Source organism: Primulina tabacum, chromosome 12 (assembly GCF_025594145.1).
Source record: "Primulina tabacum isolate GXHZ01 chromosome 12, ASM2559414v2, whole genome shotgun sequence".
Lineage (NCBI taxonomy): Eukaryota > Viridiplantae > Streptophyta > Magnoliopsida > Lamiales > Gesneriaceae > Primulina > Primulina tabacum.
In genome coordinates this window covers 23,077,247-23,100,777 of record NC_134561.1, presented here as the reverse complement: position 1 = coordinate 23,100,777, position 23,531 = coordinate 23,077,247, and the positions used below count along the sequence as shown (strand labels likewise).

The 23,531-nt window shown below is 39.5% G+C and overlaps 1 protein-coding gene across 1 annotated transcript; it reads right to left on the bottom strand.

The window, feature by feature from the left end:
• Positions 1 to 2,378: 2,378 nt before the first annotated feature.
• Positions 2,379 to 4,383, bottom strand: LOC142520273 (uncharacterized). The gene is made up of 5 exons (XM_075623276.1): positions 3,411 to 4,383; positions 3,065 to 3,300; positions 2,829 to 3,002; positions 2,527 to 2,652; positions 2,379 to 2,411 (listed from the first exon to the last, which is right to left on the bottom strand). The coding sequence occupies exons 1-5, from the start codon at positions 4,381 to 4,383 to the stop codon at positions 2,379 to 2,381; spliced, it is 1,542 nt and encodes a 513-aa protein (XP_075479391.1).
• Between the last annotated feature and the right edge of the window lie 19,148 nt (positions 4,384 to 23,531).

Genomic DNA, 23,531 nt, shown 5'->3' with positions numbered 1-23,531 from the left:
CTGAGGGAGGGTTGTTCGGTATAATCAACATATGACTTCCCATCTGTATGTTTGGACATCTATATGCCCTTACCAAGAAACGTGGTACACAACATCACAGATTCCAGTCTCGAGCTCAAGCGATCTTTATCCATGTTTTAGGCGACTGAATCGACTAGGAACGAATTTAGAATATGCAGTGTATACAAATGAGTTTCAACATCGAATTACGATTCATTCGTATTAAAGCATAACCAAGGACTTTATCTATGCTAATTGCATGGGTATACAGATAAAGTAAAACAAACCATGAAATAATGAATTATATTTAAATAAAGATTGTTTATTACACTTGAGTCAATAAATTCCCTAGCCAACCATTGGCTTACAGGGCATCTACTCTAACAATCTCCCACTAGCCGTAGAGCCAACTACCCATAAAATTTAATCCCATTGCTTCGCGATGCTTTCAAACAATGGTCCTGGCAAGGGCTTTGTAAGTGGATCAGCAACATTATCTGCAGAGGGGACTCTTTCGACTGATATATCTCCTCTTCCCATAAACCATGACGTCAAACCTCAAAGCATACTATAAGATTTTCCCCAAAATATGAAGGACACGGACCGCGTGCCCAGGTCCGGCCCCGGATCCGTGTAGGCTCGGTAAAATGTGTGCGAAGGAAAAGGGGAGGCACCAACCCCGTGCTAAGGTCCGTCTAGGGTCCGTGTACTCATTGTAATGGCACACCAAGGGAAAACCAAAGACACGGACCCCGTGCCAGGGTCCGTGCTTGGGTCCGTGTGCCTGCGGGACAAGCGAAGTTACGAAAATTCTGTACATGTTTTGTTTAACGCTCTCGACTCGATTGTACGGACCATGAATCAACACCACGAGACCATCTTAGGCTACTATATTGTTGACTCAAGCCTATACGATTGTCCCATCACAACCACATATCCCAAATAGCTCATCAAACTCATAAACGAAGCCTTCGACAGAAAAATGATTTACACGGCTACTCGTTCTCCCAAGGACCCAACGACATGAAATGACACATCAATAGCCATCCCAACAACACGCTAAACATACCTAGATGCAGCAACGATCACCCATCGATCCCCAACGAAGCCTGCAACAAATAAACTTCAAGAACGCGTCAATACATAGTTTTCTGAAAAAACGCAGTTTGAGCAGTCCCACGAAAAACGCCATAAATCACTCAATTTTTATCCAAATATTTCGAATTTACTGTCAAACCGAAGGTATCAAAAAGTTCTATAATTTTCACGTTGAAAGTTTTCTCAGATTCACGACCTAAAAGTTGCAGTATTTAAAAAGACAACAAAAACGAGTTTCAGATCTAAAATTGTTTCAAAACTGATCCAAATCGTTTTCTCCTCAAACGACGAACGTCACCCATATATTTTTACGCATAAAACAACGCAACACATAATATGACATGATCGATGCAGAAAGAACAGATTATACGTGCCTTTGATGATAAACGTTACCGAAACGACGATACCGAAGCGGAGATGGCACGAGGATTGATCCGGGACGAACTTGGCTCGATTTTCTTTGGAGGGAACCAACGAAATTTGCTGGAAATCTAAGGGAAAGGGGGCGGCTGCTTGAAGGAGTAAGAACCCTAGTTTTCTTTCAAATAAAATCTAAAGATGAGTGGTGTAGTGTGTGTTGTGTGTGTTACACGATTTCTAGTGTGTGTAGAATATGTGTGTGTGTGAGTTAAGGGGTAAAACGTGTATGTGTGTGTTTTACTTAGGGGAAAAGTTGTTAAATAAATGATTAACAACTTAATTAAAAGTTACTAAACCCCTAACTTTACAAAAGCCCTTAATAAAATACTCAAGAAGCAAATCTTTAAAGGTTAAAATTCTAAACTCCCATAATTAAAATAAATACACCCAATTTTATGAAATTCTCATTGATTAAAATAACACCCACAAAATGCTAATTTTAAAAGTTCCAAACTCTTAAATTACTAAATACATAAATAAGGCTTTAAAATGCTAAAACTAAATAAATTATTAAAAACGCCCCATCCTTAACTTAAAATAAAATACCGTCTTTTAAATTGCCAAAAATCGTCACCGGTCTTTTCCCCGTTCCCGTCTCGAATAATTGCCTGAAACATGAACTCGAAAAACATTTTAACGTGCATCAATTAAACCTAATATTAAAATAATGCAAATTCTTAGATCGTGAACTAAACCCAACTCAATGAATTAAGCATACATTAAAACCATTTAATAAAATACATGTAGAATTTAATAACTTGCACGCACGTGGTTCATGTGGAACTCAAATTTTCGGGACGTTACATTTCAGCTCAATAAGCTTACGCTCTTCTACAGAAACAAAGTTACCAATATTTGAGCTATATCCATCGGGTAACTTTATTTTCTTCAACCTAGATCAAAATACATCCATTTCTTTTTAGACATTGTGTATGGAGCAGCCGGTAAATGATATTTATTTTCTCCTTTTTCTTGAGTATGTAATTCTTGTCTAATTTTTAAGTGTACCAAATCTTTGCGAGCATTCACACCATCTTTGGATTTTTTCTTCAGGTTTAACAATGTGACTGTGATATTCTCGCAGACATTCTTTTCAACATGCATCACATCTAAGTTAGGACGTAGCATGAGGCCCTAAAGATAATCATAAACAAGTTTCATAGTGTTAGTTCAGAATATTTCTAACAATTTAGGAACATAAAATAAAAAATTTGCAAAAGCTAATGAATACAGTGCAAAATAACTTACACTCCAATATGAAAAATCGAAAAAAGTGACTTTTTCTTCCACCTTTGAACTGGTTTTTGTACCTTTTTTGAACTATCCCGCTTCTTCCTCTTTTTCCTCAAAGTGTTGACAGTCTCACCCTTTTGCTTTTTACCCCAGTCATTTTCAATATCTTTCAATGCATCGGTAACTTCTAACCCATTCAATGGTCTAGGTTTCTCTTTACTCTCTTTTTTTCCATTAAACCACTTCTTTTTCTAACGAACTGGATGATTAAGAGCAAGAAATCTCCTGTGACCTAAGTATGCAAACTTTCTACTATAGAACATATGTCTTCATCACATATTGGGCAACCGAGTTTCCCTTTTGTGGCACATCCAGCTAGGTTTCCATAAGCTGGAAAATCATTGATTGTCCACATCAAAATAGCCTTCAGATTGAACATTGACTTGCTAAATGCATCATACGCCTCAACACCGGTGTCCCACAACTCCTTCAAATCCTCCACAAGAGGTTCCAAGTATACATCTGTATCATTTCCCCGTTGCTTAGGACCTGAAATCAGTAATGTCAGCATAAGATTTTCCTTTGTCATGCACAACAATGGAGGAAGGTTATAATTGACAAAATAACTGGTCAGCAACTATATCTGGAACTAAGGTCACCAAAAGGGTTGAATCCATCTGTTGCAAGACCAATGCGGAGATTTCTAGGATCTGATGCAAAATCAGGCCACTTATGATCTATTGTATCCCAAGCTACTGAATCAACTGGATGACGCATCATATGATCTTGACTTTTGTGTTTGGAGTGCCAAATCATCTCTTCAGCCTTTTCTTTTGATTTAAACATCCTTTTCAGTCTTAGTATCACTGGAAAATACTGCAGGACCTTTTCAGGAACTCCTTTACAAACTTTGGTGGTGACTTTGTCTATCTTCCATCTTGAGGATCCACACTTCGGACACGAGTCCAGATCTTGAAGCTCCTTTCTAAATAGACAACAATCATTTGGGCAAGTATGAATCTTCTCATATCCTAAATCAAATGGTTTCAACAACTTTCTCATCGTGTAAACAGTTTCTGAAAGTGTGTTGTTTTCTGGAAGCATGTCACATAAAATCTTAAGGAGCTCATTGAAAATATTGTCTGTGTCACCATTAGTAGACTTGTAATTGTATAGTGTGACGATTGCCGACAACTTTGTGTAAGATATACAACCAGGAAAGAGAGGAGTTTCCGAATCTTTTAATAAATCATCAAACTCATAATCCTTTGCCTCAGATATAGTGTGTCCAACCTCTTTTTCCGGCAAAAAAACATCCTTATGTAAGTTATATGCCTCTCTACTTTCATCCTCTTTCTGAACTCCTCTTGAACTACCTTCAGCTTGAGATTGTGAGTTATAAGTTTCACCATGGAAGACCCAAATAGTATAAGAAGGATCGAACCCCTTAATAATTAAGTGGTCGTAAACTTGGTCAAATTTCATAGACTTCTTATTTTTACAACGCTTGCAAGGACATAAGATTACTTCACGTGTTTTTGCATAGTTCCTAGCTTGTGCTATAAATTTTTTTACCCCTTCTTCATACTTGGGTACAAGCCTAGAAGGCAGATGCATCCATTCCTTATCCATCTCTTGAACAAACATTTTTCATTTGTATGAAATAATTATGAGATTTTATCAACACACACACACACATATACACGATGTTAATTTAATTTATATGATATAATTACTTAGGTGTCAGATGTTATTTCGCAAACTATAACAATTTCACAGTATAAGGCACCGAAATAATAATAAATTCAGAAAAACATTAGGCAACTCGTTGTAGGAGTTCACATTTGACCAACTCCAACATTGGTCTACAATGGGCAAAATAGTATTTTAATATTTTTTATAAATTCACATTATGGTTTTTATTTTTTTGGTAAAAATTTTATGATTATATACTAAAATATCATTTGAATATATTCATGATGTCATGAATTGTCTCACTACATATATTACGAGTTTTAAACTTTAGTGAGCAATGTTAATTTCATCTATTTATATAATTTTAATGTTCGAGTGATAATTTTTAATAATCACGTTGATTAAGTGATTTATGTCTACTTAGATAATTTATATATTTTTTAGTCACATATATAAGCTTAATTTCAGTAGTATGGTATTTTAATTTTCAGTTAAATAGTTTAAATGTTCGTTGGCTATAAATAAACAAAGAGATAGATCATTGATATGGGAAGATAAGACTGCTCATAAGATATTGTATAATTTAGGGAGGATAATCAATACTGTGTCTAGCAAAGGATCAAACTAATGTCATGTGTTCATAAAAAAAGAGTTATACATGAAATGTGATGCCACTAAGACCAACCAAAAAATAGAAAAATTGGCTATGAGAAAGAAAAAAATGTATTTACATCATGATGCAATGCAAATGAACCAACTGGGTTTAGGAAAATCTCTTCACAGTTCAAACATTTGATGTATCTAAATCAAAACCACATATGAACAAAGAAATAAAACTAGTTACACAAAATTATTTACATGATCACAAGATCAAAAGCAAACGTCGCCAATTTGTTTAACCAATAAATAAATTTCTTTCAATTGAACAATAAGTCACCTTCGTAAAACTCATGATGAAATTGAAAATATTTTGATAACATATATATATATATATATAGAACTTTAATTCCCTTTTCGTTTGACTATGTACTTCTAACAGGCATTTGCAAGGAGACAAATTGACGCCCTTACATCTCATGTGTGGTTTACAGGAAGCAAACCTCTAGAGGAAAAGGTTTGCTCTCATGTTCTCAATCTAAAATTATGATATCTAAATGTAAAACTAATCTGAATCGAGTTCTATTTTTATTTGTACTCATGAGCTTAAAATAACCCTTAGCTGAAAGCTCTTTAAATGGTTGTTATTGTCGGCTGCGAATCTTGATTAACGCTCGATCTCTCCCAATTAAATGATTTTTTTTACTGGAATTACACTGTACTTGTAGTTTACGAAACTGAGCTTGCATAGCAGGGTTCCTTCCGAGTATACGAGAATCACTCTGATTGAGACTTATAGTGACAAGATATCTGCCAAGTCAGACACAATACAAAAGGTATACATATAGAAGCTGGTGGTAGTTGGAGATTGGGTCTCCAGACATTCCACGAACTGATCATAGATAACGAATAACTGTATATTTATACCCACTACCACTTCATACACTTATTTAGTATTTATATTTATTTTTATCAATTATGATACTCAAGGGAAATTTAGGGTCCGATCCCAACGAGCGTCACTAGTTCAGACGTGGGCTTTAAGATTACCCTGAGCCTGAAATCAAGAAGAAGACCGTTAGGAGGGGGCCAGGAGGGTGTCCTGGCGTAGCCCCTCCGACGCTCAAGTCAGTGACTGAGGATATATGGGGGGAGCAGCTAAGGGTGCTGCTGAAAACAATATGGTGAATTTTTATATCATACGCTCAAACCTGGTATTTATAGGAGAATACCTGGGTTTGTTATGGGCCATTCACCTGCGGACCTTAGATATGGGCCGGGAGTTTGGGCCGGATCTTGATGGGTTCATCCCTGGGTATCACCAGCCTCCCCCTCCCGAGTCGAACTGAATCGTAGATTCAAAGTTCGATTAGTTGTGTTGTCCTTGGTTTATCGACGATGAGATCGTACCGTAATAGAAAAATCTACTTCGTTTGCCATTAATGAACGATGTTCACCGCTGCGAAAATTACGGGGATCGACCTGCACGGTCAGGTCGCGCAGATCAACCTGCCCTGTCAGATCATGGGGGTGTGGGGGCAACGCCCCCATAAATTTTTTTTTAGAAATAAGCACTTGCAAGCGCCTCCTCGCCCGAGCACAGCCCAAGCGCGCCTCACCTCCTCGGGCGTTCGCCCGTCTGCCGCACGCTCGCCCAGCGCGCCACGCTGCCCTCGCCTTCGCCGAGCTCGCCCACCAGCCCAGCTCCTCGCCTTCGCTCCTCCTCGCCCGGGTGCCTAGCCTCGCCCAGACATCCTCGCCCTTCCTCGCCTAGCCAGCGCCTCGCCCTCGCCCCTCCTCGCCCAAGCCCAGACAGCCTCGCCTAGCCAGCCTCACCCTCGCCCCTTCTCGCCCGAGCCAAGACAGCTTCGCCTACGCTCGCCGCCCCTGCCTGCTCGCCCCTCGCCACGCTGCCCTTTCCTTTGCCGAGCTCGCCCACCAGCCCAGCGCCTCGCCTTCGCCCCTCCTCGCCCAAGCCCAGACAGCCTCGCCTAGCCAGCGCCTCACTCTCGCCCCTTCTCGCCCGAGCCCAGACAGCCTCGCCTACGCTCGCCGCCGCTGCCTGCTCGCCCCTCGCCACGCCCCACCATCCTCGCCCAGCCACGCCGCCTCTCGCCGCCCACCTCGCGCCACAGCGCATGCTCGCCCGGGGCACCCTCGGCCCGCACAAGCGTGCAACACATTTGTGCTCGTCATCGGCTCATCCTTGCCGCTTTTTGAGTATTTTGCATTTGAATTTATGGCTTCTTCGGAGTTTGTATATGATATTATTAACCTGCTAGGGCAAATAACATCTCCACCCTTTAACTCCTCTGCTAGGTGATACCTTAGCAGGAAAATAAAAATTCATCACTCCCGCCCTCTAACTCCTCTGCGAGGTGATACCTTAGCAGGAAAATTAAAATTTTTCACGCTGCTCCTCTACTAGGCGATGCCTTAGTAGAGAAATAAAAATTCAACACCCCCACCCTCTAACTTATCCGCTAGGTGATACCTTAGCAGGAAAATAAAAATTCATCACTCCCGCCCTCTAACTCCTCTGCTAGGTGATACCTTAGCAGGAAAATTAAAATTCAACGCCTCCACCCTCTAACTCCTCTGCTAGATGATACCTTAGCAGGAAAATAAATATTCAACATCCTCACCCTCTAACTCCTCTGCTAGGTGATACCTTAGCACGAAAATAAAAATTCAATATCCCCACCCCCTAACTCCTCACCCTCTAACTCCTCTGCTAGATGACACCTTAGCAGGAAAATAAAAATTCAACCTCCTCACCCTCTAACTCCTCTGCTAGGTGACACCTTAGCAGGAGAATGAAAATTCAACGCCCCCGCCCTCTAACTCCTCTGCTAGGTGATACCTTAGCAGGAAAATAAAAATTCAACATCTCCACCCTCTAACTTCTCTGCTAGGTGATACCTTAGCAGGAAAATAAAAATTCAACATCCCCACCCTCTAACTCCTCTGCTAGGTGATACCTTAGCAGGAAAATAAAAATTTTCTTCTACACGTTGCTCCTCTATTAGGGCGATGCCTTAGTAGGAAAATAAAATTTTTCTTCTACACGCTGCTCCAATAAAAATTTTCTTCTACACGTTGCTCCTCTACTAGGCGATGCCTTAGTAGAAAAATAAAATTTTTCTTCTACACGCTGATCCTCTATTAGGCGATGCCTTAGTAGGAAAATAAACTTTCTCTTCCACCCCAACTCTGCTCCTCTGCTAGGCGATGCCTGAGCAGGAAAATAAAATTTATCTCCTCCCCAACTCTACTAGACGATGCCTTAGAAGGAAAATAAAATTTATTTCAATCTCACAATACAACAACATCCATGAACTTAATATAAGAACTTGGCTTTATTAAATTTCAACTGATAACATAAGACAGATTCAGAAATGAAATACAGCAAAATTCAAGTCAAGATTAATATTCTCTAAGATGATAAGTGCTCCCGGGCCTCTTTAGAGCATTAACCAGCGCATTCTCCAACTTTCTTCTCTGCTCCTCTTGTATCTCCACAGAACAAAGTTACCCACTTAGAAGCTTCTGCGAATGACTCTACAACTGTAAGACTGAGCTCAAGCTTCCATGCGAATGCTTGCGACCTCTCTTTTCTTCTTCCTTCACGATTCTTTCATAACAACGACGTGCGACTTTTCGGTCCCCGCACAAGACTCCAACTCCTTTTCCCACAGGAAACTTAAGCTTCTGATGATAAGTGGAAGCTACGACTCTAAAATCCTTTAAGGCTGGCTGCCCCAGGATTCCATTATACGATGAGGGAGTATTCACTACGGTAAATGTTATCATCTTTATTACCCGCCGAGGATCAGTCCCCAAGGATAGGGAAGAACAATTAGACCCAAAGGCGGGATGGCGTGTCCTGCAAACCCATACAGCGGGGTGGATACAGGCTCAAACTCAAATTCTCCCATCTTCATTTGATCCAACGTGCTCTTGAACAAGACGTTCACGGAGCTTCCATTATCAATAAATATCCTTGCCACATCATAATTGGCAATGGTGGCCGTCACCACCAAGGCATCGTTATGTGAAGTCACAACGCCTCGGAGGTCTTCCGGCCCAAAGCTGATGACGGGGTCTTGTGGTAAGTCTGCACCACTATATATCTCAAAGTTCTCCAATCTTCTCCCATGTGCTTTCCGAGCTCGCCCATAGCCTCCATCAGTAGCACCGTCCGAGATCATATGAATCATTCCTCTCGTAGGGTGATTATCCTCATTCGTTCCCCTCCTCGGTTCGACGGGCTCCTGAAGGACATCTTGACCTCGACCTTCCCCTCCCTGCTCCCCAACCCCCTGATTTATCCATGGAGGGCCTTGACCACGTCTAGGGGACGGGTGAGACCTCGGTCAACTGCCGGATGCGGATCCTTCTCGTCTGTCCCGCGAAGAAAATCTAGCACTGCACTCAACCCTTCGTGACTTCTCCCACCTCCTCGCGGGCTCCCTCACCTCCATCACCTCGTCACGACTCCTATACAGGGGAACATGTGATGAGAATTGTCCTCTACTTCTAGTTCTGTCTTTCTCTCTTTCCCCCGCACCCCTCTTCCTTCCTCCTTTCTCCACTCTCTCAACTCTACTTCCTCCGTGCCGGTTCTCCATCCTTCCGTACCGCTGGGCATCTTCCAAGTTTAAATATTTCTCAGCTTGAGCCAACAGTTCATCATAGCTTGACGGGGGCTTCTTGACCAGCGACTTGAAAAACTCCCTTCCCCTCAATCCTTGTGTGAAGGCACTTATCATGATGTCAGAAGTAGCCGCTGGTATTTCCAGCGCTGCACTGTTGAAATGCTGGACAAATTCTCGTAAAGTTTCATTCTCTTGCTGCTTCATCACGAACAGGCTCAAATAATTTTTCTGGTGTCTCTTGCTGCTAGCAAATCGGTGCAAGAAGGCAGCTGAGAAGTCCTCAAAAGAACGTATAGAGTTGGGCTGCAAAGTGTTAAACCACTGCTGGGCTGACCTCATCAACGTGCCCATAAAAACCCTACACCTGACTCCATCTGAATATTGGTGCAACAGAGCCGCATTCTCAAATCTACCCAAATGCTCTTCGGGGTCGTTATGTCCATCATATTCTCCAACATTCGGTTGTCGGAAACTCGGGGGAAGTCCTTCTTTCAGAATGGCAAGCGAAAAAGCTCAACATCCGTATTTCCTTCCACATCTCTCCAATCTCTGCATTCCCTTCGCTTGGGAGGGGCTGGGTCTCTTCAATTCTGCTCTGCTGGCCCTCAAAATTTCCCTCTCGCTCCTGACGAGCGGCCTGCTCTTCAATGAACACAGTTTCTTGGTTCCTCTTTATAGCCTCATCCACTGTCCGAGTGATAAATTGACCCAACTGCTCCAGGGTCCCCCACAATTTCATTAGGACGGGGTTGATCGACCCTGGTCTCTTGACGAGGTTGTTCAGTTCTTGTCTCCTAATGGGGTTGTTCCTGCCTCGCCTCAGCATGAGACTGTTCGGGTCCTCTCTGAGGACGCGATGACGCTGACTTAACTCTTCTACTCCCTCTTCTCCCTACCATCTCTACGTCTCAACTCAAATTTTCCCACAGACGGCGTCAAGTGATACTCAAGGGAAATTTAGGGTCCGATCCCAACGAGCGTCACTAGTACAGACGTGGGCTTTAAGATTACCCTGAGCTTGAAATCAAGAAGAAGACCGTTAGGAGGGGGCCAGGAGGGTGTCCTGGCGTAGCCCCTCCGACGCTCAAGTCAGTGACTGAGGATATATGGGGGGAGCAGCTAAGGGTGCTGCTGAAAACAATATGATGAATTTTTATATCATACGCTCAAACCTGGTATTTATAGGAGAATACCTGAGCTTGTTATGGGCCATTCACCTGCGGACCTTAGATATGGGCCAGGAGTTTGGGCCGGATCTTGATGGGTTCATCCCTGGGTATCAAATTACATTTGTCTGTACAATCAGCTAGCTTCGTTTCCTCTGCACTTGTCTGCCTCATATCAATATATGCTAATTTCGTTCTAAAGCAAATCCTTTGAAGCACAAGAAGTGAAAGGGATAAAATGTTCATATTATCCTTATCATTAAATGAACTACTGATAGCTTATGTTTTCTTCATTCCTCAACAAGTTAATTCTAAAAAAGTAAGGCATTGAACTCTCCCGCCGTCCATGCTCAAAATCCTACCATACATCTCTGTTCCATGAACTGCACTGCATCACTAAAACCCCTAAAAATCACTCCAATAAAGCACTAACCCCGAAACAACATTCCAGTGCCCCCAATTAAACGAACAAAACAAATGCAAAAACAACATTCCAGAGCTAAAAATGGCTAGAAATCGCAGGGATAACAGGGAAAACATTAGGGCTTCGACTTCTCAACAACAAACCACTAAATAACAAATAAATAGAGAGACACACTAACCAAAAACTGAGGAAAAACTCGCAAACGAGAAAAGACTGAAATAGGGCTCCCACTCGCGCTAGCTCTTCAAAGGGAAATCGTATTTCCTTAGTGGGCACGTAGAGTCCAATTAGCCAATTATAATCCCGAATAATATCAGCCAATTATAATTTCTAAAAGGTAGAGTCCAATTGCATTCCTATGCAACCTCCGCGTGTTTGGCCTCACGTTTAATAAGGACTCAATAATATGACGTCGTTTATTTTCGCGTGTCAAACCAACCCATCAATATTGAATTGTAGTAGACGGTCGCCATGAGTTCCCCCAATAATATGAGCCGAAGTCATGGGAGTTCCACTCAATTCACATCATATGTCCGGTGGAAGTCACAGCTTTCCGGCGTACAGACCTCCCCAATAATATGAGCCAGACACTGTCCGCGGGTAGCGATCAACATGCAACCACGGTTGATGGAAGGCAAGGAAAAATTAAACTCCTTTAATTTTTACTTTTTCAGTTTGATATAAATTTTGAATCTTATTCAAAACGAGGGATTTTAATTTTAAAATTGTCTCATCATTTTAATTTAAAAATCGCGTGCCACGAGTTTGTATGTTTGGCCGATTCATGCAACTATATTATATAATAATATACATACATGCATACTACTATATATCACATATATCATAATATGACATTCAACAATAAATAAGGATGATCGATTGCCAACACTATTAGATCCATGTGAGCCAAACATGGATCCAGGTCCAAAACCTAGGTGAATGCAGGGATGGAAATGCAACAATTACAAAAGCTTCCAATATTTTATATGTCTTCATCTTGATCATCGGGCCCACCATCTTCCAGTCTTGATCTCCCACTATTTTTAATAATTACATTTAAATAGCCATGGCACATAAGGGATACATCTCATGGGGTGGGAACGGGCCATAAACCAGGTCCACTTTAATAATATCAAATATTAACAAAACGAATAAAACAGTAAAATATCCTAACATACACCTAACACATTGGTCAAGGCTCTCGATCATCCTTCATGCATTTAATAGTGGATCCACCTGAGGGAATCGTTCCCATAGGATGCAAATGGATCTACAAAAGAAAGCTTGGGGCGGATGGGAAGGTATTGACCTTCAAAGTAAGACTGCTTGGAAAAGATTATACTCAAAGGCAAGGAGTTGTCTGTGAGAAAATTTTTCCACCAGTTGCTATGTTTAAGTCCATTAGATTACTACTAGCCATAGCATCATGGTATGACTATGAGATATGGCAAATGGATGTAAAGACTGCATTCCTCAATGGAGACATCAAAGAGGAAATTTATATGTCTCAACCTGAGGGACACACATCAGTAGGAAGTGAGCATAAGGTATGCAAACTTCAGAGATCAATATATGGTCTCAAGCAGGAGTCAAGGAGTTGGAACCTCAGATAAGATAGCACTATCAAAGAGTTTGGTTTTGCTAAGAATCCTGAGGAACCTTGCGTATATAAGAAAGCTAGTGGGAGTGCGGTGACATTCATAGTACTTTACGTTGATGACATCCTACTCATTGGGAATGATGTAGGATTACTGCAATCAACTAAAGTATGGTTGGCTAATAAATTCTCCATGAAGGACATGGGTGAAGCATCTTATGTATTGAGAATACAGATCTATAGAGATAGATCGAAGAGGATGCTAGGACTCACCCAAACCACTTATATCGATACCATACTTAAGCGATTCTCTATGGAAGAGTCCAAGAGAGGATACTTACCAATGTGTCACGGTGTTACTCTATCTAAAGCAACGTGTCCCAAAACTGATGAAGAGATAGAAATGATGACACGTGTTCCATATGCGTCAGCCATTGGTAGTATCATGTATGGTATGATATCGACGCGTCCTGATGTTGCTTACGCTTTGAGTGTTACAAGCAGATATCAGGCGAACCCTGGTCCAATGCATTGGAAGGCCGTGAAAGATATTCTTAAGTACTTAAGAAGGACTAAGAACTTGTTCATGGTCTATGGGGGTGGAGAATTGAAATTGGAAGGCTACACTGATTCTAGCTTCCAATGTGATGTAGATGATTCGAAATCGACCTCTGGTTTCGTATTCATGCTTAATGGTGAGGCTGTCTCTTGGAAAAGTTCCAAGCAAGACACCGTTGCGGATTCCACCACTGAAGCTGAATACATTGCTGCATCGGCTGCAGCCAAAGAGGCAGTTTGGATGAGGAATTTTGTCCAAGAGTTGGGTGTCATTCCTAATGGAGTTGATCCAGTCCCGGTGTACTGCGACAACACTGGTGCCGTTGCGCAAGCAAGGGAACCAAGGTCTTATCAATGATCCAAACATATTCTGAGGAAGTTCCACATCATCCGTGAGATTGTGGGAAGAGGAGACATATCAGTCGAAAGAGTTCTCTCTGTAGATAATGTTGCTGATCCACTTACAAAGCCCTTGCCAGGACCATTGTTTGAGAAGCATCGCGAAGCAATGGGATTAAAGTTTATGTGTAGTTGGCTCTAGGACAAGTGGGAGATTGTTAGAGTAGATGCTCTGCAACCCAACTGTTGGCTAGGGATTTTATTGACTCAAGTATAATAAACAATCTTTATTTTAATATATAATTCATTATTTCATGGTTTTTTATTTTTTTATCTGTATACCCATGTTATCAAACATAGATAAAGACCTTGATTATACTTTAATACAAATGAATCGTAATTCGATGTTGAAACTCGTTTGTAAATATTGTATGATCTAAATTCGTTCCTAGTCGATTCAGCCGCCTAAAACATGGATAAAGGTCTCTTGAGCTCGAGACTAGCATCTGTGATGTTGTGTACTGCGTTTCTTAGTAAGGGCATAGAGATGTCCAAACATGCAGATGGGTAGTCATATGATGATTATACCGAACAACCCTCCCTCGGACTTTCCAAGTGGTTATCATTCATCGAGAGGATAAGTTCGTGGTTATGATTGTACACCATTAGTCCTTACGACCCGGGACAACACTGAGGCTCTATATGCTAGGGCTGTGCTTTGACTCGTTTACCGGCTCCAGGAGAGTCATCAGGTGGCGAGGTTGGGTACAGTTGCGACACATATAGGAGCCAGTGCATTGTACTCGGGGATTCACCGCTCACCTACGGGTGTGAATATCCTATGTGATCTAACGTAATAATAGTGCATGGAATCTCTGGCCAGAGTAAGAGATGTACGTTGGAGAAGGAGTTCTCCAATAGTACACGCGATGCCACTATTACAGTTATCACATAGTTATCGAATTAATATGCAACCCTCGATGAACCAATGGTTGCAGCTTCGATCGGGATATTTGAGATGAAGGGACCATACTGAACGTTAATCATAATTGACTGGTTTTTGCAGGCACTATCAGTGATACCTAGGGGATCATGGGGCGATGCTACTAGACGCTCTTACCATGATCCGATGGGTGCAATCAGAAATGAGTTCTGACATTCTCGATCAAAGTGTTGATGAAAAGAATGTGGTTAACTAGGGTAAGCCCGAATAAAGGATTTTGTCCTGAATCACAAAGAGTTGTGAACCCACAGCTAGCTGTATCCCTGAACCATTGAGGGCCACACAAGTACTGAATTGTTTATTCCCGTTGAGAGAATAAATTCAAGAAGTTGAATTTATATTATATAGTAAATTCAAGGAGTTGAATTTATGATAATTGAATTTTGAGAGAATAAATTCAAGAAGTTGAATTTATATTATATAGTAAATTCAAGGAGTTGAATTTATGATAATTAAATTTTTAGAAAATAAATTCAAGGAGTTGAATTTATAAAATTTGAGAATTTAATTTATTAAACTCAATTGTTGGGTTTATTAAATATTAAATGTTGGAGGTGATAAAAATTCAAGGAGTTGAATTTATAATTTAAATAATAAATTCAAATGTTGAATTTGTAATGTATTTAATTTATTAAGCTCAAAAGTTGAGTTTATTAATTAATAAATTAAATATGGTGGATAATATGGGCTTGTAAGAGTAAAAGTCCAACATAATAAATAATTAAAGTTTTAATGGGCTTTGATTAAATTAATTAAACTAGTTGGACTAGCCCAATTAATTAAATCAAGCCCATTAATGTTAATTATGTAATTAGGTTATTATTTTATTATAAATAATATATGCAAAGCAAAACCTAGCCCACCCCACAGAAAGACCTTGCGTAAGCCTCCACTCAAGAATTGAAAAATCGGCCAACCCTTTTCAAGAGAGAAAAAAAATATTGAGCCGTCTCTCAAAATAATCTTCTCCTACGCAAAATCTCTTTCCCATTCTCTAGTGCAATTTGAAAGAGGAACATACTATCTAGTCGTGGACTTGATAGAAGGATTTCTTTGAAGAAAGTTCGTAGGAAATCATCAAGAGCCAGATCTGTAATACCGGATCGGTTGGTGTCCAAGTGAATTAAATTCACAAAGGTATAATTTCTGACATCCTATGTATGTTTTGTTTTGTTAGATCATACGAGCGCCTAAAGCAAAATTATTTTGTTTTTCAAAATAAAATAAAATTTTTAAATCTTCCGCTGCGTTTGGGCGCGTAGAAAACCAGATCCAACAGTGGTATCAGAGCCAGGTTTTTCTAAATCGTATGGTTTTGATATTGAATAATTTATTTCTAACCACACAAGAAAATTTTTCAGAAAATTGTAGCACCATTAAAAAGTTTATTTTTCAAGAAATCAAAAAAAAAAAAAAAAACCGGGGCTGCCCGGAACTGTTCCGGGCAGTGCACTGTGCGCGCACAGTGCCGCGCGCGCATGTTTTATTTTGAGTTTCTTACTTTCAAATTCTGAAACATTTTTGGTAAACATCTATTCTATTTTATAAAATTTGAGGACATGATAGAAACTGTCAAGGAAGGACAACAAAATATGTATATCCATTTTTGCCCTTCAAAATTCACCAAAATTTCACGAAAAATTATTTCCTCTTTTTCCCCATTCACACGGTTTTTCTTTTTCACCTTTTCTTTGATGAAAATTATCGTTTCAAACTAAAATCTTCTAATTGTTCTATTTTGTATTCGTAAATCACCGTGTTGGGTACAATAATTGTCTCTGCTTGCTAGAGCGATAGAATCGTGGTGCTTGACCTGTTGTGCGGTTTAAAAGATTTGAGTTGCACCATTACTACTAGCTATAGCTCTTGGTAAAGCGGCAAGCACTCGGTCCTATAATTGGTATCGGAGCCAAGGTAACAGGTTCGATTTCCATTGATTGCAAGGAGTACAATTATTGGGAGGGAGATTGTTGGGTGCAATAATTGTCCCTACCTGGTAGAGCGATCGAACCTCGAACCCGTGACCTTGGCTCTGATACCAATTGTAGGACCGAGTGCTTACCGCTTTACCAAAAGCTATAGCTGGTGGTAATGGTGAAACTCAAATCTTTTAAACCGCACAGCAGCTCAAGCACCAAGGTTCGATCGCTCTACCAAGAAAGGACAATTATTGCACCCAGCAATCTCCCTCCTAATAATTGCACTCTTTGTAATCAATGGGAATCGAACGCGTGATCTTGGCTCTGATACCAATTATAGGACCGAGTGCTTACCGCTTTACCAAAAACTATAGCTAGTAGTAATGGTGCAACTCAAATCTTTTAAACCGCACAGCAGCTCAAGCACCACGGTTCGATCGCTCTACCAAACAAGGACAGTTATTGTACCCAACACATCGTAAAGAAAACACAAGAGAGAAAAAACTTATGCGATGGCCCTAAAAGATAATGGTTATCTACTCACTTTTTTATTTCCTTTAGTAAAAATTCCAACCACTTCTTGATGTTATGCAAGGTTTGCATTGGCTGACACAAAAATAATTAAGTTAAGTAAAAATAGATGGAAAGTTGTAGAATCATCATTTCTTTTGAAATTTTACCGAATTTTGATAAAAACAAGCTTGAAAAAAGTTCTAAATAATATCTTAATTATCTTTTTGGTTTCAATCTATTTCGTCAAATAATGTAATGTTTTTGTTATTTTCCTTTTGGGAATGGGATGCCGGCTTCTATATTAAAACATTAGAATTCTTATTTCTTTGTGATTTAACCACAATTTTGGTTAAGAATCGTAACTCAATGTTCCTTGATGCCTTCTCAATCCATGAATGTAAGATTCAACCAAAAAAAAAACTATTATGCTAATATAATGATTTCAAATAATGTAAAGTTTTTTTGGTTATGAAATTCCTTTGTGTTTTTTTCTCAAAAGATGAAGGATACTGGTTGCAAACAAAGTATTTATATAAATGACATACTCAATTCAATTGATCATATTTACTCGCCCCATCTTCATCTGGTTTGTTTTAAACAATGAATAAATTTATGGTCTATGATTTATTATGTTGCTTTATATTAGTGATAATATTCAATTCGTTTGTTAGTTTTGATCTAGCAGGTGATAATGTATTTATTATGAGCTTCAAGGTCTTATGATTTAATCTCTCACATATTTTTAACAGAGGCACTTAATCATTAAATTAGGGTTTCTTAGACATTGTTTTATTATATCTTCACAGACAAATTTACATTTTGGTTGGTAAATTTTAAACTAAAATATTTCAAGATTTAGGAGAGTTCGATCTCAAAATCTAAACTTTCATCTATTAAAAATCTCAAAATTTATATTGTTTTATTTTCAAATTTTATTTATCAAGTAATTACAAAGAGATAAAAAAGTCATTATAATATTGTTAAGATTAAAAATGTAACGGCTTAAAATTATCAAAGTAGTATTTGTGAAAATGGTTAAAAGATGAAATGATATTTATCAAATGAATAAGTTTGATTTTGCAATTAAAAATAAAGCTATTTCAAAACTACCAAAATTTTGTCTTCATTATACTAAGAATTAATATACTCTTTTTTTCCATTCCAAAGTTTGTTTATGAAGTAATTATTAAATTAACAAAAAGGTAAAATGATAATTATGATATTCCTAAAGTTAAAATGTAATTATTTAAAATGGTCAAAGTGGTATTTGTGAAAATTATTAAGAGATGAAATGATACTTATCAAAATGGATAAGGGTGATTACGTGATTAAAAATAAGGTTATACCAAACTTATTATTTATCACAAAAATTTGTGGGTGTTTCAAGTCCGAAATTGTGTCAAAGTTTTGAATAATCGGACTTTTACGCTCGAACAACATGGATCATGATTTGATTGTTAGTTCTAACTATTTCAGTAAGCCACAAAAATAAAAAATTAAATAAGAAATTTGACGGAAATTGCAAAAGAGAAATTTAGGAACAACACCAAAACTATTTGCGCTATTATGATTTGGGTTCACCATCTTTCACAACTAAAAATGAAAATAAAAATGAAGAAATATGCTTAAAACTAAGTGAATTATATTACTGATAATTAGAAATAAACGAAAAAAGATGAATTTGAATTAATTAAATTTTGCATAGAACATTTAGATGTAATTTTGTAAAAGTTGATTGTTGATTTTTTGTCTGAGTCCCTTCTAATCCTTCTTTTTGATTTTATTCAACTCTTTCGAGCATTTCTAGCCACCTTCCACGATTAGTGATCATGGGTCGTGGACCATGTAATGCCCGAGAATTGTGTTATTGTAATCTGAAATAATTTGTTGATAATTGATATGATTATAGACGGAATGGATCGGACCGGAAAAGCCGAAAAAAATATTGGAATTATGTGCGAGGATGAGCCCTCGCGTATATGCGCGACCCAGCCGGGCGCATATGCGCGAGTTAGGCAGAGAACCTCGCGCATAGGCGCGACCAGGACCCGCGCATAATCCGAGGATGGCAGAGAACCTCGCGCATATGCGCCGGGCGAGGGCGCGCATATGCGCGAGATACCGTGAAGATACGCGCCGAGACATAGTGTCTCGCGCATATGCGTCTGCGGAAGTCGCGCATATGCGCGAGACGTGAAGCCTAAAGATGAAGCCACTTGCCCCTTAACATGCATTGATATATATATGATTCATTCCTCAGAATTCAGAAAGGGAAAAACGAGAAAAGCTCCAAGCGAAAAGCTCAAAATTCCATGAATCGTGGAGTTGCGATTTTTGAAAAATCCGCCCGTCAGAATTTCAATCCGACTTCAATACCGTGTTTTTATCGACGGGAGATTCAACTGGACGTAAGTTTTCTTATGTTTTGTTATGCTTTAAAAATATGATATTGAAAGAATCAGATATGATTCATATATGATGTTCTTGCGATATTAGACATCGTATAATCGAAACCAGATTGAAGAACAGATATCGTATGAAATTGTTATGATTTTCAGAATGAATTTGATTGAGATTTGATATCAGAATTGTATTGTTACTGATTATGAGTTGTGGGAATTGATAGATGATTGATATTGTATTGCTGGGTATATTGAGAGTGTACCGTTATGCCGTTTAAACAGAATTATATTGAGTTTGATTATATCTGGTAATGATTGGAATATACGTTGATACTGTATCCCTCGAATATGCCATTCCAGATTGATATCGAAGGCTTCGAAGACAGATCAGAGCCGAACCCCAACGAAAGAAAGGTATAAATCAATGTCGAACCGGGAAGATATGACTCGAGTCTGATTTGACTTGAGTTTCCCAAAAAAAAAATCACATACTTTACTTTATTGCATTGATATTTTCAATTCATGAGATTGATATGCTTAGTCTATTGATTTATAGCAGAGCATGTGTCGAGTCATGGACTGATGTGCCTAGTCTTTGGATGACGTGCCAAGTCTTCGGCTGAGTCGGCAAGACATTGGATGTGTAATCTATATCGATGTTGCTTAGGAGTTGATTCATTCCTATCGCTGAGATTCGATATATGTGACAATGTCCAGGAACCGGGATCCCTAGATTAGAGATGAGTTGAGTCTGAGATGACGAGTCCAGAGTTTATTTACAGCTTTATATCGATTCATGTCTTTCAGATTTGATACAAGCTATTGATATCTGTTTCATGCTTTTATATCTGTTTATATGATTACATGTATACATTGTTTTTACTGGGATTATATTCTCACCGGAGTTATCCGGCTGTTGTTGTGTTTGTATGTGTGCATGACAACAGGTGGAACAGGATCAGGGTCACGAAGAGGATGAGAGATTCAAGATTAGCATGGAGATCCGGACTTAGAGTAGATTGATTTTCAGTACTTGATGTAGTGGCTGAATTTTAGTTGAGATAAACATATGTTGTACAAAACTTTTACTTTATGTTGATATGTATATCAGATGGATTTCATGATGTTCCGCACTTATGTATTTTTTAAAAAAATTTAGACCCATATTAATTAAATGATCCTAATAATGATTAAGAAGATTAATTAGGTTCGGGTCCCCACAGCAGGTGGTATCAGAGCAATAGGTTCCTTAGACTGAGATAGAATCTAGTGAGCGGGGTAGATTGAATTTTCTTTCCTGCTTTGGCTATGCTTGCATGTTTTATTGCTTTGAAATGCATGTTTACCTGAATTTATGATTTGATTGGAAACATGTATTATTGAGAAATAAATCAGAACAGATTCTGGATCAGCAGTAAGATGATCAGAGGAGGACTGAAACATATTTGTTGTATTTGTTGCTAACCCTTTTGATAATCAGATATGCCTCCTCGAAGAGTTCCAGAACATGGTAGTACCTCGGATGAATTTTATCAAAGATTTTTCCCAGTATCGTACGGAAAAGACAAGGGTGCAGAGTTTGAAAATCTGAGACAGGGTCAATTGAATATTGAAGAGTATGTGGCCAGGTTCTCTACTTTGTTGCGTTTTGCTCCTCATGTTGCTGAGAATGACGAAGCTGTTGCTGATCAGTTCATCAATGGGCTGAATCCTGAGATCTTTACATTGGTGAACACTGGACGACCGAATAATTTTGTTGACGCCTTGAATAGAGCAAAAGGAGCAAAAACAGGTCTGATGAGACATAAAGGAGCTTCGTATGTTCCTCTAGCACCGAGACCACAGCAGCTACCTTCTACTCAATTCCAACAACCCCCTCCCAGATTTGAGAGTGGTAGTAGCAGTGGTGGAAAGAAAGATTTCTTGAAAGCCCGAGGAAAGCAATTCAAGAAGTCAGGGAACAGTTCATCTAGTTCCGGTGGTTCCCGACAGAGCCAGAGTAGTACATGGGTCTATTGCAGAACTTGCGGAGGAAGACATCCCACAGAGCAATGCCAAGGAGTATTTGGTAGTTGCCACATCTGCAGACAGCAGGGACATTTTGCGAGAGTATGTCCACAGAGAAGTTCTCAAAGATCCTAGGGAGCAGAATCATCTGGATCAGTGGCTCAGACTGATAGACGATCATCAGCTGTTCACTCCTTCCAGCCACCACCGACTACTCCTCAGTCACAGCAGAGGCCAGGAGGAATCCTGACTGTGAGCCAGCGTCCGAGACAGCAGGCCAGACTATTTGCTTTGACTGAAGAACAGGCTCAAGAAGCACCAGATGATGTTGTGGCAGGTAACTGTTCCTTATGTGGTTATCCTGCTTATGCATTGATTGATACGGGTGCTTCTCATACTTTTATTTCTGAACGATTTGCATTGATTCATGCATTGCCTGTGGAGTCATTATCATCTGTAGTATCTGTCTCTTCTACTTTGGGAAAAGGTTTGATATCAGTGAATTCTGTTAGACATTGTATGCTACAGTATGACGGGCATGAGATTGAGTTAGATTGTATTGTACATGGGTTGTCTGATTTTGATTGCATTATTGGTATTGATATGCTGACCAAGTACAGAGCTACCGTTGATTGTTTCTAGAAGATTGTGAGATTTAGACCTGAGATGGCTGATGAGTGGAAATTCTACGGTAAGGGTTCTAGATCGATAATTCCTTGGATATTTGCTATGTCTATGACTCGATTATTACAGAAAGGAGCAAAGAGATTCCTCGTGTATTCAGTTGATTTATTGAAATCGAGCCCATCATTGGCTGACTTGCCAGTGGTATGTGAGTTTGCTGATGTCTTCCCAGATGAGATTCCGGGTTTGCTTCCGATTCGAGAGATATATTTCAGCATCGAATTGGTACCAGGTACAGTTCCGATTTCTAGAGCTCCGTACAGAATGGCACCGATTGAGTTGAAAGAATTGAAAGAGCAGTTTGAAGATTTACTGGCCAAGGGTTATATCAGACCGAGTGTTTCGCCTTGGGGTGCTCCAGTACTGTTTGTGAGAAAGAAGGACGGTTCAATGAGACTCTGCATTGATTACCGGCAACTGAACAAGGCTACGGTAAAGAACAAATACCATTTGCCTCGTACAGATGATTTATTTGATCAGTTGCAGGGTTCTTCTGTTTATTCCAAGATCGATCTGAGATCTGGATATCATCAGCTGAGAGTCAGAGATTCTGATATATCGAAGACAGCTTTCAGAACCAGGTATGTACATTATGAGTTTATAGTCATGCCGTTCGGTTTAACAAATGCTCCAGCTGTATTTATGGGCCTGATGAACCGTTTGTTTCAGAGATACCTTGATGATTTTGTGACTACTTTCATTGATTATATTCTGATTTATTCCAAGAATATGATTGATCATGCTGAGCATCTGAGAACTTTATTGAAAATTTTGAGAAAAGAGAAATTGTATGCGAAGCTGTCAAAATATGAGTTTTGGTTGAGGCATGTTGTATTTCTGGGTCACATTATATCTGGAGATGGGATTTTTGTTGATCCTAGTAAGGTTGAGGCAGTGATCAGTTGGCCGAGACCGACATCTATCCCAGAGATACGCAGTTTTATGGGTTTAGCAGGCTATTACCGACGATTTATTAAAGATTTCTCCAGTATTGCTAAACCTATTACTCAGTTGACTCAGAAGAACGCACCATTTGTTTGGTCAGAAGACTGTGAGTCCAGTTTTCTTGAGTTGAAGAAGAGATTGACCAGTGCTCCTGTATTGACGATTCCATCAGGTACTGGTGACTTTGTCGTTTATTGCGATGCTTCTCACAGAGGATTGGGTTGTGTTTTGATGCAGCGAGGACATGTGATTGCTTATGCCTCGAGACATTTG